The sequence below is a fragment of the Gadus macrocephalus genome, chromosome 10 (genome assembly GCF_031168955.1).
Source record: "Gadus macrocephalus chromosome 10, ASM3116895v1".
Classification (NCBI taxonomy): domain Eukaryota; kingdom Metazoa; phylum Chordata; class Actinopteri; order Gadiformes; family Gadidae; genus Gadus; species Gadus macrocephalus.
In genome coordinates, this window is record NC_082391.1 from 16,325,215 (window position 1) to 16,352,598 (window position 27,384).

The window sequence follows — 27,384 nt, forward strand, 5'->3', positions numbered from 1 at the left end:
ACATGTCGACGGCCGAATGAAGTGTCAATGCCCTCGGTATAAAGCGGAGACATCTCAATGCAAAGAAACAGGCTCTCATGAATTTTTTAATTCAACTGAATTAGCAGGGGATATGGAATGTGAATGAAAAAACTCAAACCGTCATGTCCAGGTGAAGAGAACGACTGAGGCCAATCCAGACGTCTCAAAGTCCGTCATCGAGGTTGATCAAATGCGTCAACGTTTTATTATTCATGTCCTTCTACCCTGCAATTACAAATTGCTCTAAGGAGTCACATGTTCATGGAAACAGCAGCACTGCCGCTGCCGTCGCAACGGCATCGCTCCACTTTGCCATCCAGCCATCCAGAGGGCATGTGCATGGCTTCGTAGCTAATCAGGTATGGTAACCATGGAAACTGAGGTAGCGGAACGCCATGTCTCATCTCAAACCACTGGCAAAGTACATGGCCACAGGGGTTATGGCCCACATACAGCATGGCACCTGTAATCCGCAAAACACAGCCTCTCACCAGCCACTATATATATCCTCATAGCTTTTCCTATTAGTTAAAGTGTCTTGCAAGTCCTACTCCACATACAACCGGGCCCTCCGCCAGGACCAGTGTACCGTATATATCCACCCCGTATACCCCCATCGAGCAGAGACAGCTGTGAAATCCGGTTCGCTCGGGGGGTAAGAAGACAGAACAAAAGTTCTAGCCGTGGGTGGTTATAAGTATGCGATCCATTTGATCTATTAAATAAGGATTACGTTTAAATAAAGCATTAAATATGGAGCTGAATGCTGTGATTGACACAAATATGACCCAGATTTAATACCACAGATGGTATTACAGTGTTTCAAGCCAATGGAGCTGTCACACGCTTTTGTTGTCTCCATGCAATCCTATGAGTGAGATGTTAATGCACCTTGGGTGAAAAGTGAGGTCTTGCAACTATGGTATTTAGGAATATTACTCTGGTGGATATAGATTTGCAAGTTGTTTTGTACCTGCTTCTCTAAAGTTGTTATATGTATACAACATTTTGCATAACAATCAAGCAAAAATACTTTTAGGCTGAGCCTGGTTTCCACTTGGGTAAATACTAAATAGTTTAGAAATTCTCAAATCAGAGAAACTCAGCAGCTTGGTCAAATCATTGTTTAACCTAAAACAAAGAAAAACAGCAAAGTGAAAGGAAAAAGGTTATGAAACACATATTTCAACTAGAGTAGAAAATGGTGAAAAACATGGGAAATTCTTAGATCCTGCTTACATCCTGTATTGTGCAAATATGTTCAGGTGTAATCAAGAGTTAGTGTGTAGGAGAAGTAAACTGAATATTTAACCTTCAGTTCCTGCGACCATCTGCTGCATATTATAAGCTAATTTAGTAATGTTCTAATTAACTCATAATATGTTATTGTTGAAAGTTTGTTGTCTCTCTCATCAACCATCTCATGGGCAGTGCTAACACACCAAGATCAAATGACCAAAACAATAATAATTATTCACCCACAACAAAACACGTTTTAAACAATACATCTCGCAGATGGCCATAACTTTTGTCCCAAATGTATTGACACTGTGTATAATGATCCTAATAGAAATCCAGCCACAGCATTAACGTGTTGAATTATTCAAAAGGTATGACAGTGTCCCTTCACTTCTCCTCCATCCTTAATCTCGCCCTGTTCCCAGGGGTTCTCGCCTTACGAGAGAGAACTACGGCGGCCCTGAAAGCTCAAAACACTCAAGAAAACACATGACAAAACCCAAGCAAATTACAGAGACATCTTCATCCATTTGAAAATGCGCAGCCTTGAGTAAATGATGATTCAAACAATACAAAACATAGCAGAATACAGAAATGCTGTATTTTTCGAGAGGACATTTAAAAGCGATGAACATTGGTGGAGGCAATTGTTGTGAATCCTATATTCACTATTGAAAAAAAAAATTCATGTAAAAAAACGGATATATATATATAATATATATAACGGATGTTATATATATTATGATCAGATTATTATTTGCATATTATCAATTGTTTTCTTAATTTGCTTGAGTGTGCGCTTTGCTTGTGTGTACCTGTAAGTAGCCGACACAAAATTATCACCTGTTATTGTTTTTGGAAGCTTTGACACAACAATTAATCCAATACAAATATTATCACTTCTTTTTTACCAACAGCTACATAAGTGCATCACTCAGATCTGGTGTTAAAAACACAATCTGTCTCCGAAACAATATAATACAAAAGAATATCTAATCTAACAGTTATATCAATCCTATTAAAACAAGATCCGTAATTTGGGAATTGGCAAGTCTTCCTGAGTCTAGAAAATGAAAACAAAGATGACAAGAGTGGTGGCATGAGACAATACGAAAAGATTTGCAGAAGGTGTTTTTTTTCTGCCGCGTAATGGGCTTGTCTAGCAGCTTCCTGGCAGGAGGCTGCGGAGACATGTTGTTTTAGGGCAATTGTGTTTGCCGCACGCTGCGTACGTACGCCACTTAATTGTATGCTGTAGATAAGGAAGAGAGGGCGATAAAAGAAACAAGGAGCGGAGTGCTTTTATTTTTTGTGGTCCCAAGGAAACAGTTTTATTGCAAAACGGACTCATCATACTTTAGCGACTGTTGGTGTTCTGCCGTGACGCGGACGCGAAGGGGAGGGCGGTTGACCTTGGGAGATCCAGGCAGATTGTCCTGCGAGGTGTTTATTCACACCTCGCCTCGTTCCCCAAACTTCATCTCTGACTCGCGGAGATAGAGGCCGTCTGGACACCCGCCCCTTCTCCCCGCTGTATCGCAATATCGCACTGATTAGAATGCACATATACATCGGGAAATTATGATAATGGCAATTTCTCATCCGATAAAGCGGGAGTCAAAGGCTGTGTACTACACAATAACAAAAAATAAAATCTCAAGCCGATCTTTGAATGACCACGGCCGCAGGTTTCACTCCACTGTTTCTGGTGCGGCAATACTTTTAGAAAAAAGTAAATACCGAAAGCAGTTTGAACAGTCTGAACCCAAAGCACAACAAAGAAAACTGAAACAATAGAACCCTGCAGCTGCACAAACAGAGCTTCAATCATGTCTGCTCTAGCTCCAACCCCCGCTTGACACTGAACACATTTCTGGGTACACAAGCTATTTTCCATTTTTATTTTAATAACGACACAAACATTTGCACTTGACACGCTGTTTTGTCACATTGATTGAACATTACTTCCTGTCAACAGGTCTCAAGTGTCAAATGTAATCTAACTCGTCCGTGTCGCCTGTTGTTTTGTCTGCGCTTTCCCCATCTCCCCATCATCTTGGTTCGCACGCTACAGTGGCGTTGCCGTCCGTTTTCTCGGTGGGGATCGGGTTCGGTGGCAATTAAAATTGTCATGGGTGGAGCATAAAGAATTGGATGTAAATCACTAAGACAGGACCATGGAAAGAAGGGAAGATTGAACTAAATGAGTTCTGGCCAAGGGGCTCTTCTTAATTGTATCTGTGTGTGGGAAGTATGTGGGGCCTACAGCTGCTGAAGTGCTCAAGTCGCTAGTATCAATTAGCATGCAATATCAATTAGTGAGCAATCTCACAGCACATTAGTGGAGATAATGATTTGACCCGCCTCGCGACCCCACCATTCCACCAGTGCACGACTCCTTGAATATTTACTTAAAGCACTGTACCACTGAAGACAAGGACAGGGCAAAAAAAACGGAGGCGAAATGCTGTGTTTGTGAGATGTTTGTGAAAAAGCGGGAGGTAAAACGCTTGAATTATTAAAGTCTTCCCGAGTTAAGAATTCAAAATGCAGGTACGGTGGTGATGTAGCGTGCTGCCCCATACAGAGTGTGAGCATCGGCTTTTTTACCGACCGCAGCTCCTGCCTGGGTCCTTACAGCCTCTGAAGTCTCTATAAATGTTCCATGCTCTGCATTGGCTGAGTTACAGGGCTCAGGGCGAACGATAACTCACACCATTAAACTTAACGAGGGGGGGGGGGGGGGGAGCTGGGGGTGTCGACAAGGCTTAGTCATTGCAAAGCTAAGAAAAATAATTCATTTTTGGGATGACAAAATATCGTGTCATTGTTTTCAGGGGTAGTGAGTCAAAGCCATGAACTTATCCATAGCGAGAGAACAGTGCAACATGAGATTCAAAACCTACAGACAATTTATTCTTATTGTTGTGCTTTAAAGATGGATTTGTGGTTAGAACCAAATCCAGATTGGGAATAGTTTTGTATTTTTAAGAGTTTTTGGACGATCATAACATGCATTTATATGACTCATAGATCAATAAAATATGCTAAAGAAAACTTTAATATATGCTTTTTTGGTTGAAACCACAATTTTTTTCTTGTTTTTGCAATGTCAGCATCTGTTGCCGGGGTTAACATTAAACATGGCACTTTGTTACTTGGCCAAAGACAGCCTCTGGGGACGAAAATGGGCATTGATTTTCTTTACAATTGATTTTCTACACAACTTTGAAAAGGCGGGCCAATCAAATCAAGTTAGTGAATGAGACAGATATTGTACAAGAATGGGGACCACAATGTAATCACAAACCACGTAGGCCTACAGAAAAGTATGTGTGTGGATCTGCTGCATATCTTCTGCAGATACTTTTCCTAATGTGATTTCCTGGTCATTTCCTGTATTCCTGAGATTTCCTGACATTGGTCTTACGAGACCAAATTAGTTTGTAACAGCAGGAACACTAGGTGTGTTCAATTATGGATGGATGGGCTACCTTGTTTATGAGGCTTACAAGCACTATGACTTTTTTTTATTTCCATTGGAAAGAAAGGTTTCTTCATCAAACATTTACAAAAGCAACACAGGTTTGAGGATATTTCTACATTCAAACCAACTCTGCCTGTGCGCGTGCGTGTGCATGTGCGTGTGTGTGTGCGCTAGCTCGTAATAGCTAATAGATAACATTTGATATCAAAGCAAATAAACAATGAAAGACTATGGCAGCCGTACAAGAAAGAAACTTCTCCTTGGATGTTTTATTTATACCTCGAAATGCCCTTTGAGTAAAATTCCTTTGATGCATTGTAACATACAATACAGTGTAATAGTTTCTTTGGTTCTTCTTGGATCTGTCCCCAAAACATTGCTTTCAGACAGAAGACTTCACCACTCAAACATTGTAAAAAAAAAATTAAACATGTTATCATTTGTTCTTGCAGTTTGATTGAGTCGATATTTTCATCTGGTATGGATGTATGAGTGTGTTCATACACGGGTACTCAAACTTGAAGATGGTCAGTATTGTTGCTAAGAAACCTTCATACACACTCTGGCACACTCTCCCTGTCTCTTTGGTCATATTTCTCCTGTTTCCTCTCTAACCCGCATTCCTCTCTAACCCGCATTATTATGGAGATGGACAGCTTGACTACCGATGAGTGAGTGGAGGTGCGAGGAAATAGCTGAAGGAATGGAACCTGAGCAGGCTGTTAATGCCGTCGCAGGCTTTTTAGCATCAACGTCAACAGGAAAGGTAGGAAAGTCAAGTAACCCAAGCCTCATTGCGCCATGGAAAAAAGGCTTGTCCGTCAAAAGCATGAGTTTAGTAGGGACGGTTTAATCGCGAGCAAGCAAGTCGACGTTAAAGGCCCAATATGTACTATTCCAGAATTCAATTATGTGAAAGCTACTTGACCTTTGTTAGATATTTTATTTTCTTGCGTACTCACATTATCAAAAATGTTTCTAACCCGGGCAATTTTAGTCGAGTCTTAATAGCGTAAGTTCCACAAAACCTCTAGTATCTGGAAAATACGGGAAACACCAACCCGGTATCACATGATTGCGTGCTCATGCGCACAAACGTTAATCTATTGAAGCGTGTTCCAGAGCACGATAGTCCGACTTTTTTCGTGCTATGAAATGTAAACCAATGCATTCTGAATGGGAGTGTTCTCAGACAATTAACGTGCTCCACAAAACGGTATGAGAGAGAGAGAGAAAGAGAGAGAGGGAGGGACAGAGAGAGAGAGAGAGAGAGAGAGAGAGAGAGAGAGAGAGAGAGAGAGAGAGAGGCTTCAGAAAGGGTGTGCGCAGATAGTAATGCACCCCTAGTTATGTTTATGCCAAAACCACAAATGCTATATATATATATATATATTGCCTAATTATGTATATTGCCTATATATATATATAGGCTATATAATTAGGCTATAATTATATTATTTAGCGTGTAATGAGACAATCTATAGCCAAATTGTCGAAGATGCCCGAGAATCTCCGGAGATATCAGCATGGGAAATCGGCGCATCAGACCCATGAACCTATAAAGAAAGACGTCATCTCAAGCGGGAGAGAACGTTTGCGGTGCTGGTTTGTGTCACGTATGTACAGGGCTCTCATGTCTCATGCATTCGGCGTGAGACACGCAATTCACCCCATGCGCACGCTCAAACCTGGTCTCACGAAAATACGTGACACTGTCACGTTATTTAATCTATTGAAACGTGATCAGGGACACGTAGGCCTATTTTCTAAATTTTGTATTTCAATTGGAAGTAGGCTATTAGTCGTGTCACTAAGCACGACTTCCAAACTAAGGTTCTGTCCGGGAGCTCCGTACAGATCATTCATTGTTGAAAATTGTCTGTGATAACTAACAAATGACAGCTTTTGGCCACCCGTTTCTACTTTCACCTTTGATACTGAGAAATTGTGACAATACATGGATATATTAAATGCAGGTGCGCTGCTCTGTAGGCAAACCGCAAAGGAAAAAAGGGTAGCTGCTTCATCTGTTCTTTTTAGAATTGTATGTCTTGATGTTTATTTTATCTAGCCATCTATTCTCTTGTTTTTGGCTATGTGAATGAACGTCCGCGTCGATGCCTCGCAAGTCCACTGTCGCGAGCGGACGTTGCCATGACATCTAGAAATCATACCGTATTTAATGGGTTATCATTAATATTGATGTGTAGGGGTTGATTATAACTCGTGAATAATTGGCTGCAGTGCGTGCATTAACTCCTGATATAGCCCTACAGACACCTGCTAAGTAGTTCCAGTCAGTGTTTAGATTCTCTGCCCTAGCCCGAGCCCGGCGCGGGCCGGGTCGGGCCGATATTTCCCACCACTATACTCGGGCCGGTCCTTTGATCGAGCGTTTTTATTTTTTATTTTATCATTGGTTTATTGGCCTAATCTGAGGAGAAATCTATGCCATCTCATCTTCGTCCGCTGATCCGGGGTCGGGTCGCGGGGGGAGCAGCTCAAGCAGGGGGCCCCAGACATCCCTTTCCCGGGCCACATTGACCAGCTCTGACGGGGGGATCCCGAGGCGTTCCCAGGCCAGTGTTGAGATGTAATCTCTCCACCTAGTCCTACATTTTTGAAGTCGACTAGTCGTCCCAGCTCTAATGTCAATAGTGTAACAGTATTATATGATAGCTCAATGCAGTAAGTCCTAATAATGATAATCCTCGTATTTTTAGTTATACGTATTTGTATCACGTCTCAGAGACACTGCAATTTTGTCAAGAGTTTCACCTCAATAAAGTTTACGTATAAAGAATAATATATACAATTGAACTGGGAAATTAGCTTGGTGTTGTGATAATCTGGTGTTATATGTTTTATAACATATGAACCTAAAAGCTTATGTAGCCTGTCAATCACTGTTATCGATACATAATAGGTAAATAAACACGCACTTTGCGCTTTTCATGATCATTCAAATGACATGTATCCAGACTGTTACGTGACAGGTAGACAGCCTGTAACCTAATGTCTGTCCCTACGTGATGCGTCGAACTTGAAGTATGTTCCTAAACTTTCCCTGGGTGAGGGCAATCGTACCTATCTAGGGGGTTAGGTGTGAGGTACTCAACCCAGGTCCACAGCCACCGTAGGCAGCTCTCTCCGGGACACGCCGCGCCTCGTCTCGAGATGACCAGCCCGCACTTTGGATCCCTGTCAAAATGTTTCCCCGTGTATTTGCAAACAAAAGTTCTCTAATAGAAGTTTCTGGACAGAAACGTGTGTCCTTCGTGTTAGGTCCAACAAACTCGGAGTCTCACCTGCAGAACCTTCAGAGACTCTCTACACAGAAGCTGTGTTCGAAATCGTTCCCTATCATGGATGTAGTGCACTAAATAGGGTGCACGCCATTTTGTAGGGTGTTCGAATTCTCAGTGGTCCACTATATAGGGCACTATATAGTGGACTTAAAATAGGGTACATACATGTACCCTACATGTTACTCCCGTATACCACAATGCAATGCGGTCGTGTTTTTCCGGAGGAGAAGAAGAAGCTGAATAACGGCGAAAACGAATACATTTAATGATGGAGTCTCCGGCTTTCGTATAGAAATGTCAACAATTTATTTGGGATTTAACATAGAAAATATAACATTCAAAATTAGTTAAAAAAAACTTGAACAAGGAAATGTAACATTCAACATCATACAACCTCCAGCTTTCCTCGTGAGTGCCCGGTTTGTTTTACGGGACTCTCTAAATTGACGCCACTTCGACCTGGGCGGGACTTTACGTCCTACGTCACTCGCTATGGGTGTGCATGTGTGCGCATAGCCGTCACTCGCGATGGGTGGGACTCTCTAAATCGACGCCACTTCGACCTGGGCGGGACTTTACGTCCTACGTCACTCGCTATGGGTGTGCATGTGTGCGCATAGCCGTCACTCGCGATGGGTGTGCACTGTGCATGTGAGAAAGGTTTTGGCTTTAGTGTCTATTCAATTCAAAATTCAATTCAAAAAAACTTTATTTGTCCCCAGGGGGCAATTGAGGGCACATAGCAGCAGCATTACAAAGGACAGGGCCATGTCCAAACAAAAACAAACAAAAACAAACAAACAAAAACAAACACAGCTTCACCAGTCCATGTGGGGAGGGCACAAGCCCGGGTGGGGGGTTTAGGAGGAGTTGAGGAGGTGAACAGCCTTGGGAACAAAGGTTGCTTTTCTCCTCTGTGTCCTACAGCCGAGGCAGCGTAGTCGGCGCCCTGAGGGGAGCCACTCAAAGGCGAGGTGTAGAGCGTGTGAGGGGTCCTGCATAATTCTTTTGGCTAACCGGAGTGTTTGCTGGTCGTGGAAGGAGGAGAGAGTTCTTATTGAAAGTCCAATTATTTTAGAGCAAACTCTGGCCGTACTCTCCAGGCGGTTTCTGTTCTGGAGGGTGATGGAGTGGAACCAGCAAGTTATAGAAAATGTACAGATGCTTTCAATGAAGGAGTAATACTATAGTAGTACTATGGGTTGGTAATAACGGTTCTGATGATTTTTCTGATGGAAAAGTGGTCTTTTATTTCCATAATCTTTGTTCAGTGAACGCATAAACCCGTTTGTTAGTTAGCAGTTAAACAAAATGCGATCTCTTTGTTTACAGTTACCAACGACCAACTGATGATTGGGGGTTCGATTCCCTAGTGATGCAAGGTTTTTTCTTTCATTTTGGACTGCACACACATCGCGAGTGCCGGATACTCGCACAATGTGCACACATCACTGTCTTTACAATTTCTAGGCAACCGAAGTTTAAAGATTGTCAAGTGGTTAACTCTTGAATCGCATGTACTAAGACCTGATGGGTAGTGGTCAGAGAACAACTCATTAACGCGGGGATAAGGGGTTCGATTCCTTAATGAAGCTAGCTTTTTTCTTTAATATTGGACTGGATGTTTGCATGCCATTTTGCGTAACTTGTAGTTTATGATGAAGAAATGTTACTGGGGTTAAGGTTAGGGTAACGCTAAGGGTAAGACACAAAGTGTTTTTGTAACACAATATTTCTTACAATAACAAAGTCCAAAGTTTTGATGACTCCAGTAGGACTCTTAAGATACCTAGAGAAATGCGTGAGTGCTCACAAAACATCAACAAGTCAGCAGTGTGGTACTGGGTGATCATTTCTGATATACAGTACAAAAGCTGAAACTATTAGCCAGGAGTGGGAAAGATGCAGACGCAGACGTGGGAAGCAATAAGACGCACCAACACACAGTTGCCTGTTGCAAAATGGTTCAGAGTTTAATAGAAATAGTTAGGGTTAGCTGGTATGGCGTTATCTGGTATGGCCAGTGTTGGGATAGTTCACTTTCTACGTGAACTAGTTCAAAGTTCAGTTCACAAATTTTAAAATGAACTAGTTCAGTTCAACGTTCATAATTCAAAGATTTGAACTAAGTTCACAGTTCCAAAAAATGAACTAGTTCATAGTTCTTTTTTTCAATATGTTGCTGTGTGAGCTATTTTTTTTTTCCGGTATTTTGAACATCGAGCCCACTTCGTGATTTGTCTAGGATGATATAGAGTGGTTGAATCAAGCATCGTAGCGAAAATGTATTGTACATTTAGCGCATTTTGTAAATCCCATTGATTTCTGTTGGAAGACTCATTGCTCGTTGGCCGGAAGCGGAAAGGGAACTAGTTTGGTTGTAGTTCAAATCTGGTTGTAGTCTTTTCGCTCGGTTCTAGCCCTACTGTTGAGTCGGAGAACCGAGCGAAAAGACTACAACCAAACGTAAACAGCCCCCATTTACGTTTCCGGCCAACAAGCAATGATTCTAGGAGGTATTCTAGTCCGCTGAGCTATGAGCCAGCGGGAGATAACGTTATGGATTGTACATATTTATAATTCGAAATTCGTCTCAGCCTTTATACCACAGACACTCTAGGGTCCATAGCATATAACCGTGTTGTCTGATTACAGTTTGATTCATTTTTCACTATTTAACAGATCTCGTTCTGAAGAATAATCACCGCGCCATTCGTTTCAATGGGAATCGGGACGGTCTATACTTTCAACATAAAGTGTATTTATATTTTTTAATTCGTCCCAGCCTTTACACCACAGACACTATAGGGTCTATAGCATATAACCGCATTTTCTGATTGCAGTTTAATGTAACAGTAAGCTGACAACGCCGCAACTGCAAATGAAACACACAGAGATAACCATGGCAACCGGTCAAACAAATCATTCTGCGCGCGCATCCGCCGTTTTGATAAACAAATAACCCCCATATTGAACGAAGTTAAACCGAGTGCGCGTGCCGTTCACAGACACCAGAATGAACGAGTTCACAGTAACGTTCATCAGGCAGTAATACAGTACGTTCAGTTCACGTTCGCCGAAAATATGAACGAGTTCATAAACTATCGTTCAATGAACGCGTTCAGGCACAACACTGGGTATGGCTATAGTCTAATGTTAGCTTAGTTCGTGTTGTTTCGTCATGTTAATCGCTAGTAATAGTAAGTCATTTATACAAATATAGCCTATCATCAAAGACTGTAGGAATGTCACCCACCCTCCATCGCGTACGACACTGACGCTCGTAATCTGTAGTGCAAGGGAGTTCGTGCACAGATCCCTGAGACAAACGGCTACGCGCACACATGCAAACCCATAGCGAGTGACGTAGGACGTAAAGTCCCGCCCAGGTCGAAGTGGCGTCGATTTAGAGAGTCCTGTTTGTTTACATGATGTGGGCGCATCTGTCTGCGTCACACAAATACCCGGCGCATTTACTGACGCAAATGACGTTTAGAAATGTTCAGCGTAGTGTCCGAATTCTCGTTCCCTATTCCCTATATAGTGCACTATATCATGTACACTATATAGGGAATAGGGAACGAGTGTATAGGGAACGATTTCGAACACAGCTAGAGTCTCACTTCCTGAGACTCACCTGCCGCCTCAGCTGTTGCCATTTAGCGCTAATGAGCACCTCATAACCGCCCCCTCTGTGTGATATCAGTACTGACCCTAACCATGAGCACACTAAAGTTAGCCCTATTCCTAAAATCGTAACCAGACACAAACGGTACAAACAAGGTAACATAACAAAAAACAATGGCCTCATATCGTTACATACTCTATCTTTGCAAAGTTAGTTTGTAAGTATCCCCTGCCTTCAGTTTTGCCATCAATGTATTATCTTTCCGTTGCCCAGGCTAAATAAAAAACATCTTAATTTCACATTGTAGTTACCAGTTGGGAGGACCACCCTCTTCAACTCATACCAAGACACCTTAAACAGCCTATTCAAGTCCTTTTTACCGAGCAGCCTCCAATATAGAACCATCTTAATAGGTAAGGAACAATTCACTTCTCCACTGTTAGGAGCCTGGAATTGAAAGCCTTTTAATGTCAGAAATAGAAACACAGGTCCTAGATGACAGGTGACATTATATAAAGGGTATGAGGTGTTGGTTGTTTTAAATGAACAATAGGCTACACACTAAACTCCTTCAGCATTCAACAGAAGGTGTAGATATTTGTTTCGATGAGGACTATATATCTATCAGCAGACTGTAACAGCAGAACTTTGGTATATGCTAATGCTATTTTTCTGAGATGGTAGATTATGGTTATTTCTACTGCTCCACACTAAACGTGACCAGAGCTGAACCTTTACAACCTTGTTCCTCCGTACGCCGGTGTCGGGTACAACTGAACAAGCTGCGCTTATATATATTTAGTTTTTAATTGAATTAATTTTATGTAAATTACAGTTTTAACAAAATAAATTCTACAGATATGAATAAATGTCTTGTACCGTGTATAAAACATTGCTTCAGTATTTAATCACTCATACTCTTACTACTATTTTAATAAGAAATGCCTTATAAAGATGCAGTTTATATATTATAAAATGTACAAGAAAAATGACCATTTACTTTGATAAAAAGGAAGATATTTCTAAAGAAGATAACAGGGGTGGTGTTGCTAACAGTAATTGTAACAGTTATGCCATGAACCCAATGTGCTGGCCATTTGGGTCTGGGTAGTGGTCACGTACCCTTCTCACTCCTGCCGTGCTGCCTGCTGATGCCATCCCTCTTCCTCTACCCACCGGTCTTCCTCTTGCCGCACTGCTTGCTCTTCCTGTCCATTTTCTTTTTTCCTGTGGCCGTCCCTCGCCACAGGAAAAGGCTATACACCAGGGATCATCAACAGTTGACATTGGTATCCAATGAGGAGCTATCTGTCTTCCTGCAACATACAGTATTCACGTGTCAACAAAAGCACCTACAAAGATCCTGATATAGAGGCGACATGATCAGCCAACAATATTTATGTGGCTACATTGAAAGAGCTGTCATGTCTTTTAGCTAGAGTTAGTACTTTTACTTACTGAGTGCTGAAATCAATTAGCAATACATTTGTTGAGTTAAACAGTCTTCATTCTGTAAATAAATGTTGCATACTTATGCGTCACTATACATACTTTGTTTTATTACCATGCTTTTGTGTTTATGCAATTACAACAAAGGAAAGGGAATATGGCAATGACTTCCAATGCAGGAGATAGTTAATATAACATAATATACATTATTAGCAAGTCAGCCGGTTGCACCAGATGTGCTTCATTTCAAACATATTTTTCCAACATAACCATAACAGAAGGCTGCATAACTTATTCAGTGATATGACATTTTATAATTGATCTAGCCTACTACGATGTGCTACAATATAAAGTTTAAATAACGTTCAACACGTTGAAACTTTATTGTTAAGAGTGATAGATTTGATTCACTTTGACCACGGATCAAAGTGATCTCCATTTTACTTATCTACAGCTCATCTAAACTTAGCATTTTAACGCTACATTGAGTGACGTTAGTTGAGGCAATATCATTACAATAAAATGACATTACGGGATTAAACATAACGTGAATAAAACGTTCATACATTACTTTGTCCGTGAACATGACTGCTGCTGATTTGAGTTAGTTTGATTTTCACCGGAATCAACTTCATTAAACTACTAATTCTAACTTTAAGATATTAAAACAGTTTTTTGACCTACATTTCAGTGTCTTCATGAACATGCAATTGATATGGATGAAAACAGGATTGTGCCATATGTTAACTTAACATAATGATAATTAATACTGTAGTAGGCCTACACTTCGATCCATCATCAAATCCATCTAATATAGTTGATAAAGTCCAGTCCAGTACAAGTCGTTCAAAAAAAGGTGAATTTAATATTATATTTCTAGCACAGTTTTTATTATTCATATCAATCCACCAAGGTCTCGGTAGATAACTCACCTCTAATGAAACACATAGTTTGGCCAATTCCTATTTGCAAATCCCTGTGTGTCCCTGGGCTCGCTAAATTCATGCTACTCGTACAGGCTGCAGATTGTTCAAAATTGGACTTACTTCAAATTTTGTAATGCTAGCTGTCTCTCCTTTTCAAGTCCCCAATTCTGATTCATTTAAACAAGAACATTTAATTTAAAAGCCAATTTTTATTCTTTCATATTAAAACCACTTAACCACTCTGCTTTAAACACAAAATAACCTATATCTCTATCTCTGGACTCGTGTGTGTGTGTGTGTGTGTGTGTGTGTGTGCGTGTGTGTGCGTGTGTGTGTGTGTGTGTGCGTGTGTGTGTGCGTGTGTGTGAGTGTGTTTGTGTGTGCGTACGTGCGGAAATTAGCATTAGATACATCAATGTAGCATTTCTGTCTGGGTTCATAATGAACAAGAAGCTGCGTCTCCTCGACAACAAATCAGATTGCTTCCTCTGCTATGACGCTTGTGGCCCGTGTCTATCTGCATTCAGGTTGAATGGCTCTAATGACTTGTATTCAGGGACGTATCTCGCTCCATCAGGCATAATAAATCGCTGTTCCCCGTCTGTTACTTCTTAATGCTTCTTAACGTTTTTTATTGAACACCATGCACCATCATCGGAATTGATCATACTGGTACGCACCAATGCACCATACATTCACACCCCTGGGATGGAAGCCATGATGGTTACTTGATCGCAGAAAAGAAAAGAAAAAAACTCACATTATTCAGTTTAACAAATCAAACATCCATCAAAATACTATAGGGCCTAAGAGTTGTATAAGGCTCCAATACATATAAATAGCTCCCAAACGATCACAAGTATTCACGGTACTACGTGTACCCACGGCGCGGTATCAGTCTGCACTCTGCATCCGTCTTGTCCGGGTTCTGACCCGCCTAACCCGCCGCGCGGGCGAGCGAGGAGGTGGGCCAGCAACCCGACACTCTCCCCCGGTCCTCGGAGCAGCGTTTGAATTACATAATGCGGGCAGAATCCAATTGCTCCCATCGTCTCCAGATTCCACCTTATCCATCATGTTTAATAGTGCGGCGGTGAGATAAGACCTGTTATGTTTCTCCCCGAGAATCTGCTTCCACAAGACACAGAGCGCCGTCGATCGAATATGTTAGCGGGCCGGGGGGTGGGATGGTGGCGGGGGGGAGGTTACTCGGATCGCATGGGCTGAACTCGATAGCGTTCTACGCATGAAAATGGAGCAACCCGAGGAAAAGAAAAAAAAGATTCATTGATTTCCAACCCAAAACTTTATATTCCATAGAGACGGATCTTGGGATGGGGAGGGGGTGGGGTGTTGCGGGGAGTGAGGCGGGGATAGTGATTGAGATCACATGAATTCCAACGCTGGTCTGGCATGCAGACTGCTTTACACCACAGGGATTCATAAGATTGAATTTCAATGGCACACCGAAGAGTTCATTAACAGCGTGCCAAAAAGAGAATATCCCATATTGAGACAAATCACAGGCCAAATCTGCTTACAATAGGCTACGCCTCTGGCATTGCATTACTATATTCAATTAGCTTTCAAATTGTATAAAACAGGTGGATTTGGGGGTTGGATTGTTTTGTACCTACTCAAATTCATGGATAATATATAGGCATCCCTTACACACCTTTTAGCCATCCTCGAAGGTAACTCTCAATCTATTTGCCTTCTCCTGTTTGAGGACCCCGATATGAGAGCCGCTGTCAGGTAGAAGAGAAAGAAGAACCAACAGTTTTCTTAGGAGCTCATTACACTCTGCTGGAATGCGCAGTTAAGTCTGAAAGTCTACTCCTCTGGATGCTATCTGGATTTTTAAGGTTTAATATTTCACAAGGATCCATGGTGCATCTCGTGGTCGGTTTGATAGGCGATGGGTGCAATTCCTCCAGATCAAGTTCAGTTAGGAGAACAAATATGGCCTGAAACGCCGCTGCATTCCATGGGCTGCTTTTGCTATGGTTCGATATCTTCAACGCACATGATTTTTCTTGTTCTCCGTCCCTCGTGAATACAATGACGCACAGCACAAAAACAACAACAAACGTTAGCTTGACTCTCAATGACGCATTAATTACCCGCACATTAACAGGCTTTTGTCTCGATAATGTTATCGTCACGCAGCCCCAAGCTGGTAAACACCTGATTTGGGCTTCCCTTCAAGAGCTCTATTGTGACCAAGGGACCCAATCATCAACACCCAAAAATCAACAAGAGAGCCTTTGAAAGGTTGGCCGGCTAAATCAGGGAAAGCAGGATGGCAGCCCCTTAGGTAAGGCCTTCGGTTCCATACCTGCGTGCACCTGGTTTTTAAAATAATAATTCACAATCAATTTGATTTTTGCTTTTTTAATTATGCCAAGATGATGATGTATGCTTCACTAATAGGACATGAATGGGAAATGAAAGGTCGCCGAGAGCTAGATAAATGACTCCCATTATTTCACCAATCGGATAGGAGCCCCGTCTATATGTTCTAATTTGAATGATAATACAATTCTGAATTGCTTTGTCCTAGCGGGCCACTTTCTCCATGATAAGCAGCCCGGCAAGGTAACCTTGTCCTGTAACCCGCAATTCCATTGGCTAGTGAGACCTGTAATTGCTTTAAATTAAATGGCCAGGGAATATCACGCCAGGCCACGCCAGTGTGGGCTCCAATGATTATTTGACTGCACCTCTCTGTCTATCACACGATTCTGTACGGGCAACCTGGGAGTGGAACTGGAGATTTATGTTAAAATATGTATTTCCCTTCGAGTTAGTTATCGGCAAAGACCAACAATCATCCACAAAAGCCCAAATGGGAGAGCTGGGAACGGCTGGGACTATACGCACGTTGAATGGCTGTTGTTGTTTCTTGTGGTTCGGAACGCAGCTTTGTGATTGTTCTTTCAGGACATGGCTGTCTTTAATAAAACAATGGTCAGCTCTCTGCACGCTTTACTGTTAAATAATGCACGGTCCGTGCAGCTCACTTCAAAGTGCATCATGTCTAAGATGACAATGGCAAAAAACAGGATAAAGTACACAGCAGTCCATTATCTGCGCTTTTTCTGAGTCGTAAATGAATTGTTTATTTTTAGCGTGTACCATTGGCAGAGAGGGATAAGGTGGCTTTGGGAGCATAAATAATAAATCACACTGTCCTTGTCTTGGAATACGTTTGAAAAGCAATGAAATATGATAAAGTGTCTCATCCGGATTGTCTGATATTTGTGGCAGTCACTTGTGCGTTGACATGAGCCACCGTATAGGTTACTGATGGCCCAGCCGACCGGGTCTCAATAGGTCTATAGCACAGGAAGGGAGGAGGCAAAACAAGTCGATGGCAGGGCTGGATGTGTGGAGCAGTGTGGCTGAGAGGTCCACTGTGCTCGGGCTACCTTCTATTTAGCTTGTCAGGACAATGGGGGACAAGCAGAAACACAAAAGTTTTAATCAAAGGTTTCTGTTTCTATGCATTTGTCTCAAAATGAAAAAGGGCCCCTTGACAGCCTGGGCTTGCTTTACATGAAATTGTATCACAGTCTGGGACCAGATTGTTCAGGAGAGGGGACAACATTGTGAAAAATACTTTTTTAATGCCCAGAGGTGTGGATTGATTTCCAGTGCTTTTTATTTGTGTAACAGCACTTAGTTTGGTGGAAATACAACCACCAACATAATAGTCATCTACGGTGAACATTCAGTTATAACATTACAATATACTTGTCAGTACAAGTACATCAGAAAACTGTCTGTTGAAGTCGGTTAACATGTACATATTTGTATTAGTGCTGTGGTCTGGTTAAATGCGCTTGTCTGGAATATGGCAGAGCCAGACAATGGATGTCCTTTAATTAAGCAGTGGGAATTGGAAAAATGTTTTTTTGTAATAGATAGCAATGATTTGCCGTTGCGGCTTCGTTTATTTTTATTAGACCGCGTATTGTTCCACGTTATGAAATTAATTGAATTTTTCATGCGTAGAGTAAACGGACAAACAAATTAATCAAGGATGAGCAAATGGATCTTTATTTAGCTGTGTTAGAAATTGTACGTTTTCCATTAAAACTGCACATCAATTTGCCTGTGTCTTCCTGTGGGGTGCATGTATGTTTAATGCTGTGATGTCATGCATGATTAAGTCGGACAAAGGTGTGCACACTACTCAGTTTGACCAAAGAATACGCAAGTGCAAGGTATTTCCATTACACGATTCAGTCGGAGGTAAATACGGTCTGAGAATATTGTGATTATCACTGAAAAACGCTGTTAGGTGATTTTCAAGGATTTTACATCTCTGAAGTGACATTTGTAATAATTGTAAGCAGTATGTTGAACATTTTGTTCAAGAAAGCGTTCTAACTAAAATTTATTTGAGTGAATTTAAGCTAATAATAGCAATTTATTCTGTGCGAATGACTACACTTGAGTGAAGCCCCCAAAAAGTAAAATGTATCAATTAAAAAGTTTGTGTGTTTGTTTGTGTGTGTGTGTGAGTGTGTGGGTGTTTGTTTGTGTGTCTGTGTGTGTTTGTGTGTGTGTGTGTGTGTGTGTGTGTGTGTTTGTGTGTGTTTGCGTTTGCAGGCAATTGCGTGTGTGTTTGCATGTGCATGTCAGCATGTGTGGGCGTATTTGCAAGTGTCTGTGTGTAACTCCAAACGGGGGTCAAATTAAAGGTTGGGTATGGGATTTACGAAACGCCAGCAGATTTTGAAAATACACAACTCAAATGGTCCTACCCCCTCTCCTTCAACGCTGACTCTGACTCCACCCATTCCAAGAACATGGACGCGCAATCATGCACGAGCACGAACACAGTTGCGCAAGAGCGAGCCATTAGCTAGTTAGCTAGCTAATATAGCTACCGCAGGATAACAACAAACATAAGCTTGCTCTGGGTCACGAGCTTTGAGTACGTGCACGAAGGGGTCACACGCGGGGAGCGGGGGAGGGGGAGGGGGAGGGGGAGGGGGAGGGGGAGGGGGAGTGCAGTATGACCGTTTGATTGACGTACTTACTGTCCAATGCCACTCGGTGGTTCAGGAAATCATTGGCTGGAGTTTTTCGAGCCCTGTCCGTTCCACAGATGATTGACTTGTTTAATTTTCATGTCAGTACTTCTAACTCAGTGGCTGTAAGTGGGTTATGATAAGGATTTCAAGTAATTTTGCAAAAATTGCCAAAAATGAGAATCCCATACCCAACCTTTAATTCTTTAAAGCACATAAAAGCACAAACGCAGTGAGAACACGGCCGCGTGTCACACCCGTTTCCTTCTCGGCTTCTTCTTTCTCCGGCCCGTCTACCTCTGATACTGCCTTCACACCCTCTCCCTGTTCCCTCTCATTTGCTCTCTTTCTTCAGTCCCATAACGAGGCGAGTCCTCGTCTCAGCAGAAACTACTGCGAGATATAACGATGATGCAACACAGAGTGGAAGACGCTAGCGGTAAAAATACACTTTGTACTGCCTGCAATTTGTTTAAGAAAATAAAAGCCCTGGGATAGAAAAAACAACAACAAAGAGGAGGATGTGCAGCTCTCTGGAGATAAACCGGCACATGAGACGATATTACCATCCCAAGTGGAAGTGGAGGCAATCAGAGGAAAGGGGGCTATTCTTTTAACGGAGGCAAACATAATCTCGGTAAAGTAGCTATTGTGCTAATTCCTCAACACAACAATGGGATCATCAATAAGGCGGGTGGGGTTGGGGGGAGGGGGGGGGGGGGTTGAGTTCATTAGGCCCAACTAGAATTAATATTCTGGTGTTTTGGATGATGTGCAAAGCATATTGGAGGGGGATAAAAAAGAAAACAGTTTGTTCTAGAAGGGAAGTTCAACATGCTCACTGATGCGTTATCTCTCTCTCCCTCTCCCTCTCCTTCTCCCTCTCCCTCTCCCTCTCCTTCTCCCTCTCTCTCTCTCTCTCTCTATCTCTCTCTCTCTCTCTCTCTCTCTTGCCCTCTCTTGGCACCTCTCCCTGTCTCTATCTCTCCCTCTCCCTCTCCCTCTCCCTCTCCCTCTCCCTCTCTCTCTCTCTCTCTCTCTCTCTCTCTCTCTCTCTCTCTCTCTCTCTCTCTCTCTCTCTCTCTCTCTCTCTCTCTCTCTCTCTCTCTCTCTCTACTCTTTATTCAAATGTTTAGTCGTTATTTTTCTTCTGTTGAAATGTAGAGTTACATAATCCAGAACCAACTTGCATCATGGGATTAACAATTAACTACAAAGTTGCTGAAGAAAAATGCAGTATCATGCAACAAATATAGCACTATTAAAGGGATAGGAGATCAATATGCAGCGGTCATATGAATTCAACAAGGTTATCGGAATGATGGTCTCTGCCATCAGAGGAACTCAGGGTCACAGAACAGCCTCCGCTGTCTCTCTGTGGGGTCTGTCCATTCTCTGTCTGGATTCTGAACGATACACTCCAAGGCATCACAACTAATTAAAATGGAAGCGATGAAACTAGAGCAGAATATCAAATGCTTTAATCAAATATGTCATTTAAGGAAATACAAGGATACCACATTTATTGCGGAACCCCTGTTGAGAATCCCTCAACAGGGGTGTGTGGTTTTACCCTGGAAACGCTGAACGGTTTGATCAAACAGAATGTACACAAACGAGATGTGTCTGAGTGTGGATTGATCTGGGGTCCTTCTGAGTGTGAGTAAACAACTCTGAGAAGCCTCTTCCGCCATGAGTTCAAAACTGCCCTTTACCGTTACATTCAATAACTATCTTGCCTCTTGGTTGCATTAAAGGTGAAGGGTGTAGGATTCAGCGCCATCTAAAGGCGAGGTTGCAGATTGCAACCAAATTACCCTCAAACTACAATAGTATTAAAATACAAATAAGGTTTTAATGTCAATATAAAAAGGTTTATTGCAAGCCATATTTTTACATGTCATCTTGACTGAATTGGCAAACAGGAATAGCAAACAAGGGCTGAACTTTTTATCAAACTGATGTGTTTTAGAGATTTCTACAACGCAACTAAACTCTTATGATCAGTTCCAAAAACTACAGTTGTATGCTCTAAGCTCAGACTCATCTGCAGACAGGACCCGGAAAATAACATCAATAAACAAATACAAAAACAACTTGTTTCTCTGTTTTTGAGTGGCAGAATGTTTTCCTTCTCCCGTGAATATAAAGGACACCCTGCCTCCATTATGCATGGCCCCAGCTGAGCTATGGTGCACATATTTACACTTATATTGCATAAGTAGCGGTCTGGCTCCCCCCAGTTTTTAATATTGTGCCTGCCAGGCCGTCCACACTGCTCCACTCAGTGACCAAGTGCTTCTTGCTCCGGGGCAAGAACTGTGGATTTACAGGAGTGGAAATGGGCCTTATAAACAGGGCGCTGGTTATAAGTTATTTTCTGTTTGAATTATTAAACAAAGTTTTATGATGCCGCACAATGTGAATATGATGAGGTTTGAGAATATATCGTAGTCTTTCATTCGATTCTTTTTTTTGTGGGAATTGTGCCTCGCTCGACAGTGGACGTCGTTGGAATAATGAAGAGGAGGAAGGACTCTGGTGAAAATCTAAATCCAAAATACGACCGTTTAGTGGCTGCCAGCCAGCCACCTTATAAAAACGCATTGCACCCAGTAATCATCCTTTATGAAACAATACCGACTAGTTAGCCCAGTTTTACTCGCTGTACAGAGGTTCTCTGGCAGATGCAATTGACGTGTAGTTCCTCTAACGGCCGATAGGGGGCCGCGGTGGATGGATGCAGAAAGACCATACACCATTCTATGTCAATGGGAGAAATTTGAATGAATTTTTGCAATGCAAAGGGGAGACGATTGTTCTTCGGTTAGGATCTCAGTGGGTACCTCATCTTAATATTATGCATTTTGACAGGTCCCGTTTGACAGTTTTATTTTATTATCAAATGATGACGGATTGAATATTAATGAGATTTGACCATAGACTGCGAGGCGGCCATTAAATTCCTGCCCTCAATGTGCCAAATATGGATCGTTTTCACAAATCTCAAGCAGTGGCGGCCCCAGTAATGTGAAAATGATGGCGTAATAACTGTCCAGTAAACCAACGGGGGATAGTCAATGGATCGAATGCATCACAAACAAAATACTATATTGTGCAAACATCACAAAAAACTAAATGGCCGTCTTTTTTTCTTATGTATTTTTTTTGCTAACCAAATTCTTCAACCAAACAACAGTCTCCATTTACCTTCAGATAATAACCCTCCCAGAGGAGCAATTGGCCATTTCCTGATGTGTCGTCGCCAGCAGAAGTCAGATATGTCCTCAACAAAGGAGCTGTAGATAGTGTTGCAGATGTCCCCAAAGGAAAATAAATCGACTGAGCAAAGACTAGCGTGCGCGGCTTCACAGCCTCTTCTGGTCAGGCCCCGGCCATGGACCTGGGTCACACTACCCCGTCCCCCCACCACACATCCACCCTCCCAAACCTCCAGATCATCTTCACATGCAGACCTGGGGAGCACCCATGGGAGTCAGGGGGAGGAGAGGGTGGAGGGCGATGACAGGATGAAGTTACAGAACAAGACACATCTCTTATTCATGCGGTCGGCTGACACTGGGGGATTTGCAGTCTGCTAGGAAATAGATATATGTTCCTTTTGTTTTTCCGCTGCCATTTTTTCTTTTTTGTTTCCTATAGGAACTGCTGCAGTGAACAGCAAGTCATTCACCGTTAACACACACACTGCTGTTTTGATAAGGCTGAACATAACTCAACCTTTATATTTGTGTTTGCCTGTGTGTGTGTTTGTGTGTGGGCTGGGCAAATGTGTGTCTATATGTGTGTGTGCGTGTATTTGTGTGTGTGTGTGTGTGTGTGTGTGTGTGTGTGTGTGTGTGTGTGTGTGTGTGTGTGTGTGTGTGTGTGTGCGTGCGTGCGTGCGTGTGTGTGTGTGTGTGTGTTTGTGGGGGAACATCCGTGTGCATACGTGTGTGGGTTTGTGTGTGTGTGTGTGCATGCCTATGTGAGCGTCCTTGCGTAGGTTTGAATCCAGCATTAGTATTTAGTATTGGATAAAGTGGATGAATTAATGAGGAATTGATTGATTGTTTCTCAGGAGAATGTAAAGAGAATTAGTTCAACGGAAAAACAAGTCGATTTAATTGTATCACGGCTGTTGTTGTGTTCGCCCGCACATACTTCACTGTCATTTTTATTTTCATTATTAATGAGAAAGTGCGGCACGAACAGAATTTCTGTCTCTGCGACTCGACACTGCCTTCGCGTTCGACGTGTCGCGCTTAACAGACAAGCCTGCACATGAAACGCTGTTACACCATTATCCGGTTTCAGATTCGAACGGACGCCGAGGAAGGACTGACAGACCTGCGGGAGCTCTGCGCCGGGCGGCGGGTTGCAGCAGTGTGCGGCACCTGGATAAGACGCTGATCCGCAGAGCATTGTTGTAAGTTTGAGTCGCGGGAGGGCATGCAGGGTCTGATGATGTCATGGAGCGGTGGGGGTGTGGGGGTGGGGTGTGTGGGGGCGGTTGGGGACAGGGGGGTCGGTGGGCACATTGCCGGCAGCAGGTGCCTCATTTCAGGGGACCGTTCCACATTTTTGCACATGGCTGTGAAGGAGATGTCATCTATGTGGAAACCTATTTGACAGCTGAGAGTGAAATGAGCCGGGAAATCAGAGTCCCATTCAGTTTGGGAACGTCCCGGTGCTGCCTATCAGCAGGCTGAGATCACCAGACAGAACCCCCCCCCCCCACACACACACACACACACACACACACACACACACACACACACACACACACACACACACACACACACACACACATACACACACACATTCCCTTCACACCAACCCTTCTTCTACTCCTCTACACTCCCCACACCACTCTTGGAAAGAGTTCACTTCACGGAGAAGAGAGGCAGACAACATTTACAAAACCATTTGGACGCTCGTTCTCACACACAAACACACACACGCACACACACACACACACACACACACACACACACACACACACACACACAAAAACAGACAGACACACACACACCCGCACACACACACACAGACAGACTCACACGCACACTGACACACACGCACACACACACGCACACACGCACACACAGACACACACACACACACACACACACACACACACACACACACACACACACACACACACACACACACACACACACACACACTCACACACACACACACACACACACACACACCCGCACCCACAAACACAGACAGACACACACACACACATATACGTGTGTATCTATGCATGGACACTCACAGGATCGAAATTACAAATACAAACAACTATCCCTATTTGTTGCATTTTTTGTTGAGTTAATGATTGAAAGAATTAAGAAGATGAAAATAATACATAGGCCTGTTGACTTGTCTTGCCTTGGCAAATATTCAAAATCAGGGTATATCTGCATGCATATAAATAGAAAAATCAAGAATTAACGAAGTCTCTTTGTTTTTCTTTGAAATAGGCATTCCCCTAGATGAACCTATAAACAGGACCACTATGCACCTCGAAATCAACAGGCAAGTAACATAGCTAGCAGGCAGGGGCAACGAGGACAAAGGATAGCTTCTTCCACGGCCTGTCTATTAGTTTTCATTAGGGGGCCTACAGATCCGCAGAGATTTATAGGCCACATTTGGTTTAGATTCAGCCCCGCGGTGTTCCACCTGATTGCTGCATGGCACAGACAATGATCAGTTCCCATCCGTCTCAGCAGCATTCCGGCTTTATTCTGTCACCTTTATTTTTTTTGTCTTCTTCTTCCATTTCCATAAATCCTCCCTGGCTGTAACGGAGCAGGGATGCTGTCATAATCTACAATGTCAGAGTCACACACGTCCACCCCTGCTTGTCTCCTGGACTCCTCTCCAATAGGCTTTTGCTCTGCCAGGGGGTTTCAACAGCTTCGCCCGGCTGAAGGCTCCGCAACCCAGGACTTGTTCTGCTCTGAAGACACGTCAATCATTCCTCTGAGCCATTTCCCACTCGTAAATATAATTCTTTCTCTATTTCTTCTGGATGCCCCCAACCCCCCCAACCCCCCCCCCCCCCATAGGATTTTGGGGCCATTTTTCAGACATGATTGTTGGAAGCTGTTTGGATTGCCGGGGTGACCGGGCTCACTCCCAGGACCAATCAGCACTGTTTTGTCAGAGCGAGCGTGCGTGGGTTCTCGGGGTTAGAAATAACACGGCGCATTATGCCAAACATTGGCACATCGCTGAGTACGAACGGGCCCTCGTTGACTTCGCCAGGAGGAAAATGATTGGAGGATAGAGAATGTTAACAACAACAAAAAAAGTTGCCAAATATTTCCTTTTTTCTTTTTTTTTTCTCTCTTCTCATCTCATCTTCGTCCTCCCCCCCCCCCCCCCCCTCCCCCCCTCCGCCCAATTTCAACCTTTTTAACCGTGCCATGCTACTTCCCTCCCTCTGCCTATCTGAGCTATCCTTTCCTTATTGCTATTCTATAGGCCCCGTTTTAAAGGGTCCTATATGTGATCTGTGAGGCGATGCAAAGCAATTTTATAGGCGTTTCCAACGATTCATCTGCACTGGCAAGGTAATATAGGATTTCCTCCCAGCTGTGGGATCAATACAACGACCCACCCAGCCCGCTTGGTAAAGTGTAGATTTCATTAACCCTTTGAGGGAGGGCTCTGGCTGTTGCTTGTGAGTTATTAATGGAGAGCAAGGAGGCCAAGTGTATTCTTTACGCCCATCCGAGGAACTTACCTGGAGGCTGTTTAATTCCCTCTCTCACTTCCCATCCCTCTCTCTCTCTCTCTCTCTCTCTCTCTCTCTCTCTCTCTCTCTCTCTGCTCTCTCTCATTATTGGCCTCGCTCCACGGAATGATGATGACGATCGACCGTGATTATTTATCTGCTTTTCACTCGGCGCCGTTTAAATCCCCATGTTTAACCAATCGATGGCGCCGCCATCCATCAGTTGTTCCTCAGCGATCCCGTCAGAGCAGCCCGCTCTCCCCCAGACAGGCCTGTGGACACGCAGGGCATCGCTCATGAATAACTATCTCTGTTTACCTGAGATATTCCAGACCCAATGCCGGCGCAAATGTTTGGTTCAGAACCAGTGTTTTACCATTTCTGGGCCCCCATGTTTAATTCATTATTTCCCAGCCACCTAGCAATCACCTTCCCTCCCCTCCCTCTGTCCCTTCCTCACCTCTCCTCCCCTCCCCTGACTTCCTCCCTTCCTCCCTCCCTTCATTCCTCCCTCCCTCCCCTCCCTCCCTCCCCTTCCTCCCCCCCTTCCTTCCTCCCCTCCCTCCATTCCTACCTTCCTCCCTTCTCTCCCTCCCTCCCTCTCCCTCCCTCCCTCCTCCCTCCCTTCCTTCCTCCCTCCCTTCCTTCCTCCCTCTCTCCCTCCCTCCCTCCCTCCCTCCCTCCCTCCCTCCCTCCCTTCCTTCCTCCCTCTCTCCCTCCCTCCCTCCCTCCCTCCCTCCCTCCCTCCCTCCATCCCTCCCTTCCTTCCTCCCTCTCTCCCTCCCTCCCTTCCTTCCTCCCTCTCTCCCTCCCTCCCTCCCTCCCTCCCTCCCTCCCTCCCTCCCTCCCCCCCACCCCTCTCCGACTTAAAAGGCGCAGCCAGTGCTGCACTTGATCCCTCTGATGTTTGGACCCCCCCCAAAAAAAAGCCCCCCCCACTTCTCCGGCGTTTCAGTGTCTTTCCGTGTCAAACCCCGCTTCCCTTTCCCTCGTTTCCACCGCATTAGACAGCACAACACATTAGCGTAGGAGCCGTGCGTTCATCCAGAGACCCCCCGCGGGCCCCCGGTAGTGTGGCTGCCCCACAGCACTCTTTATCTCAGTTACCAGCGAGACCACCGCTACCACCCTCCCCCTCCCTCCTACCACCGCAAAGTCCCCTCCCCCCCCTCCCCCTCCTCTCCCTCCTCCCGTCCTCCCCCTCCCCCTCCCTCCTCCCCCTCCTCCCCCTCCTCCCCTCCTCCCCCTCCTCCCCCTCCTCCCCCAGAGGCTCCCGCTGCTGTCATCAGCAGCGGGAGCCTCTGGGGCGCAGACTCCTTCAGTCAAACCAGAAAGAACACAGATGAACCAACGAGCAGGGGGGGGGGGGGGGGGGGGGGAATAAAAAGGAAAGAGAGAGCGAAAATCAATTCGTCATTAAACAAATTTGTAAAGGGGGCATCAGAAGCTGTTCAACATTTGCCCGGCCCAGTTGTCAGCCCTGACGTGACCTTGGGAGAGCCATGGCCCCGCCTGCCAAATAGAGAG

General features: G+C 43.8%; 1 protein-coding gene across 1 annotated transcript in view; it reads left to right on the forward strand.

The window, feature by feature from the left end:
- The window catches only part of LOC132466533 (basic proline-rich protein-like), a 49,205-nt gene that overhangs the window by 19,680 nt on the left and 2,141 nt on the right, over window positions 1-27,384 (forward strand). The window contains exon 4 of the mRNA XM_060063785.1: window positions 27,014-27,178. Coding sequence (XP_059919768.1) covers window positions 27,014-27,178 — 165 coding nt within the window. The remainder of the gene's footprint in view (window positions 1-27,013; window positions 27,179-27,384) is intronic.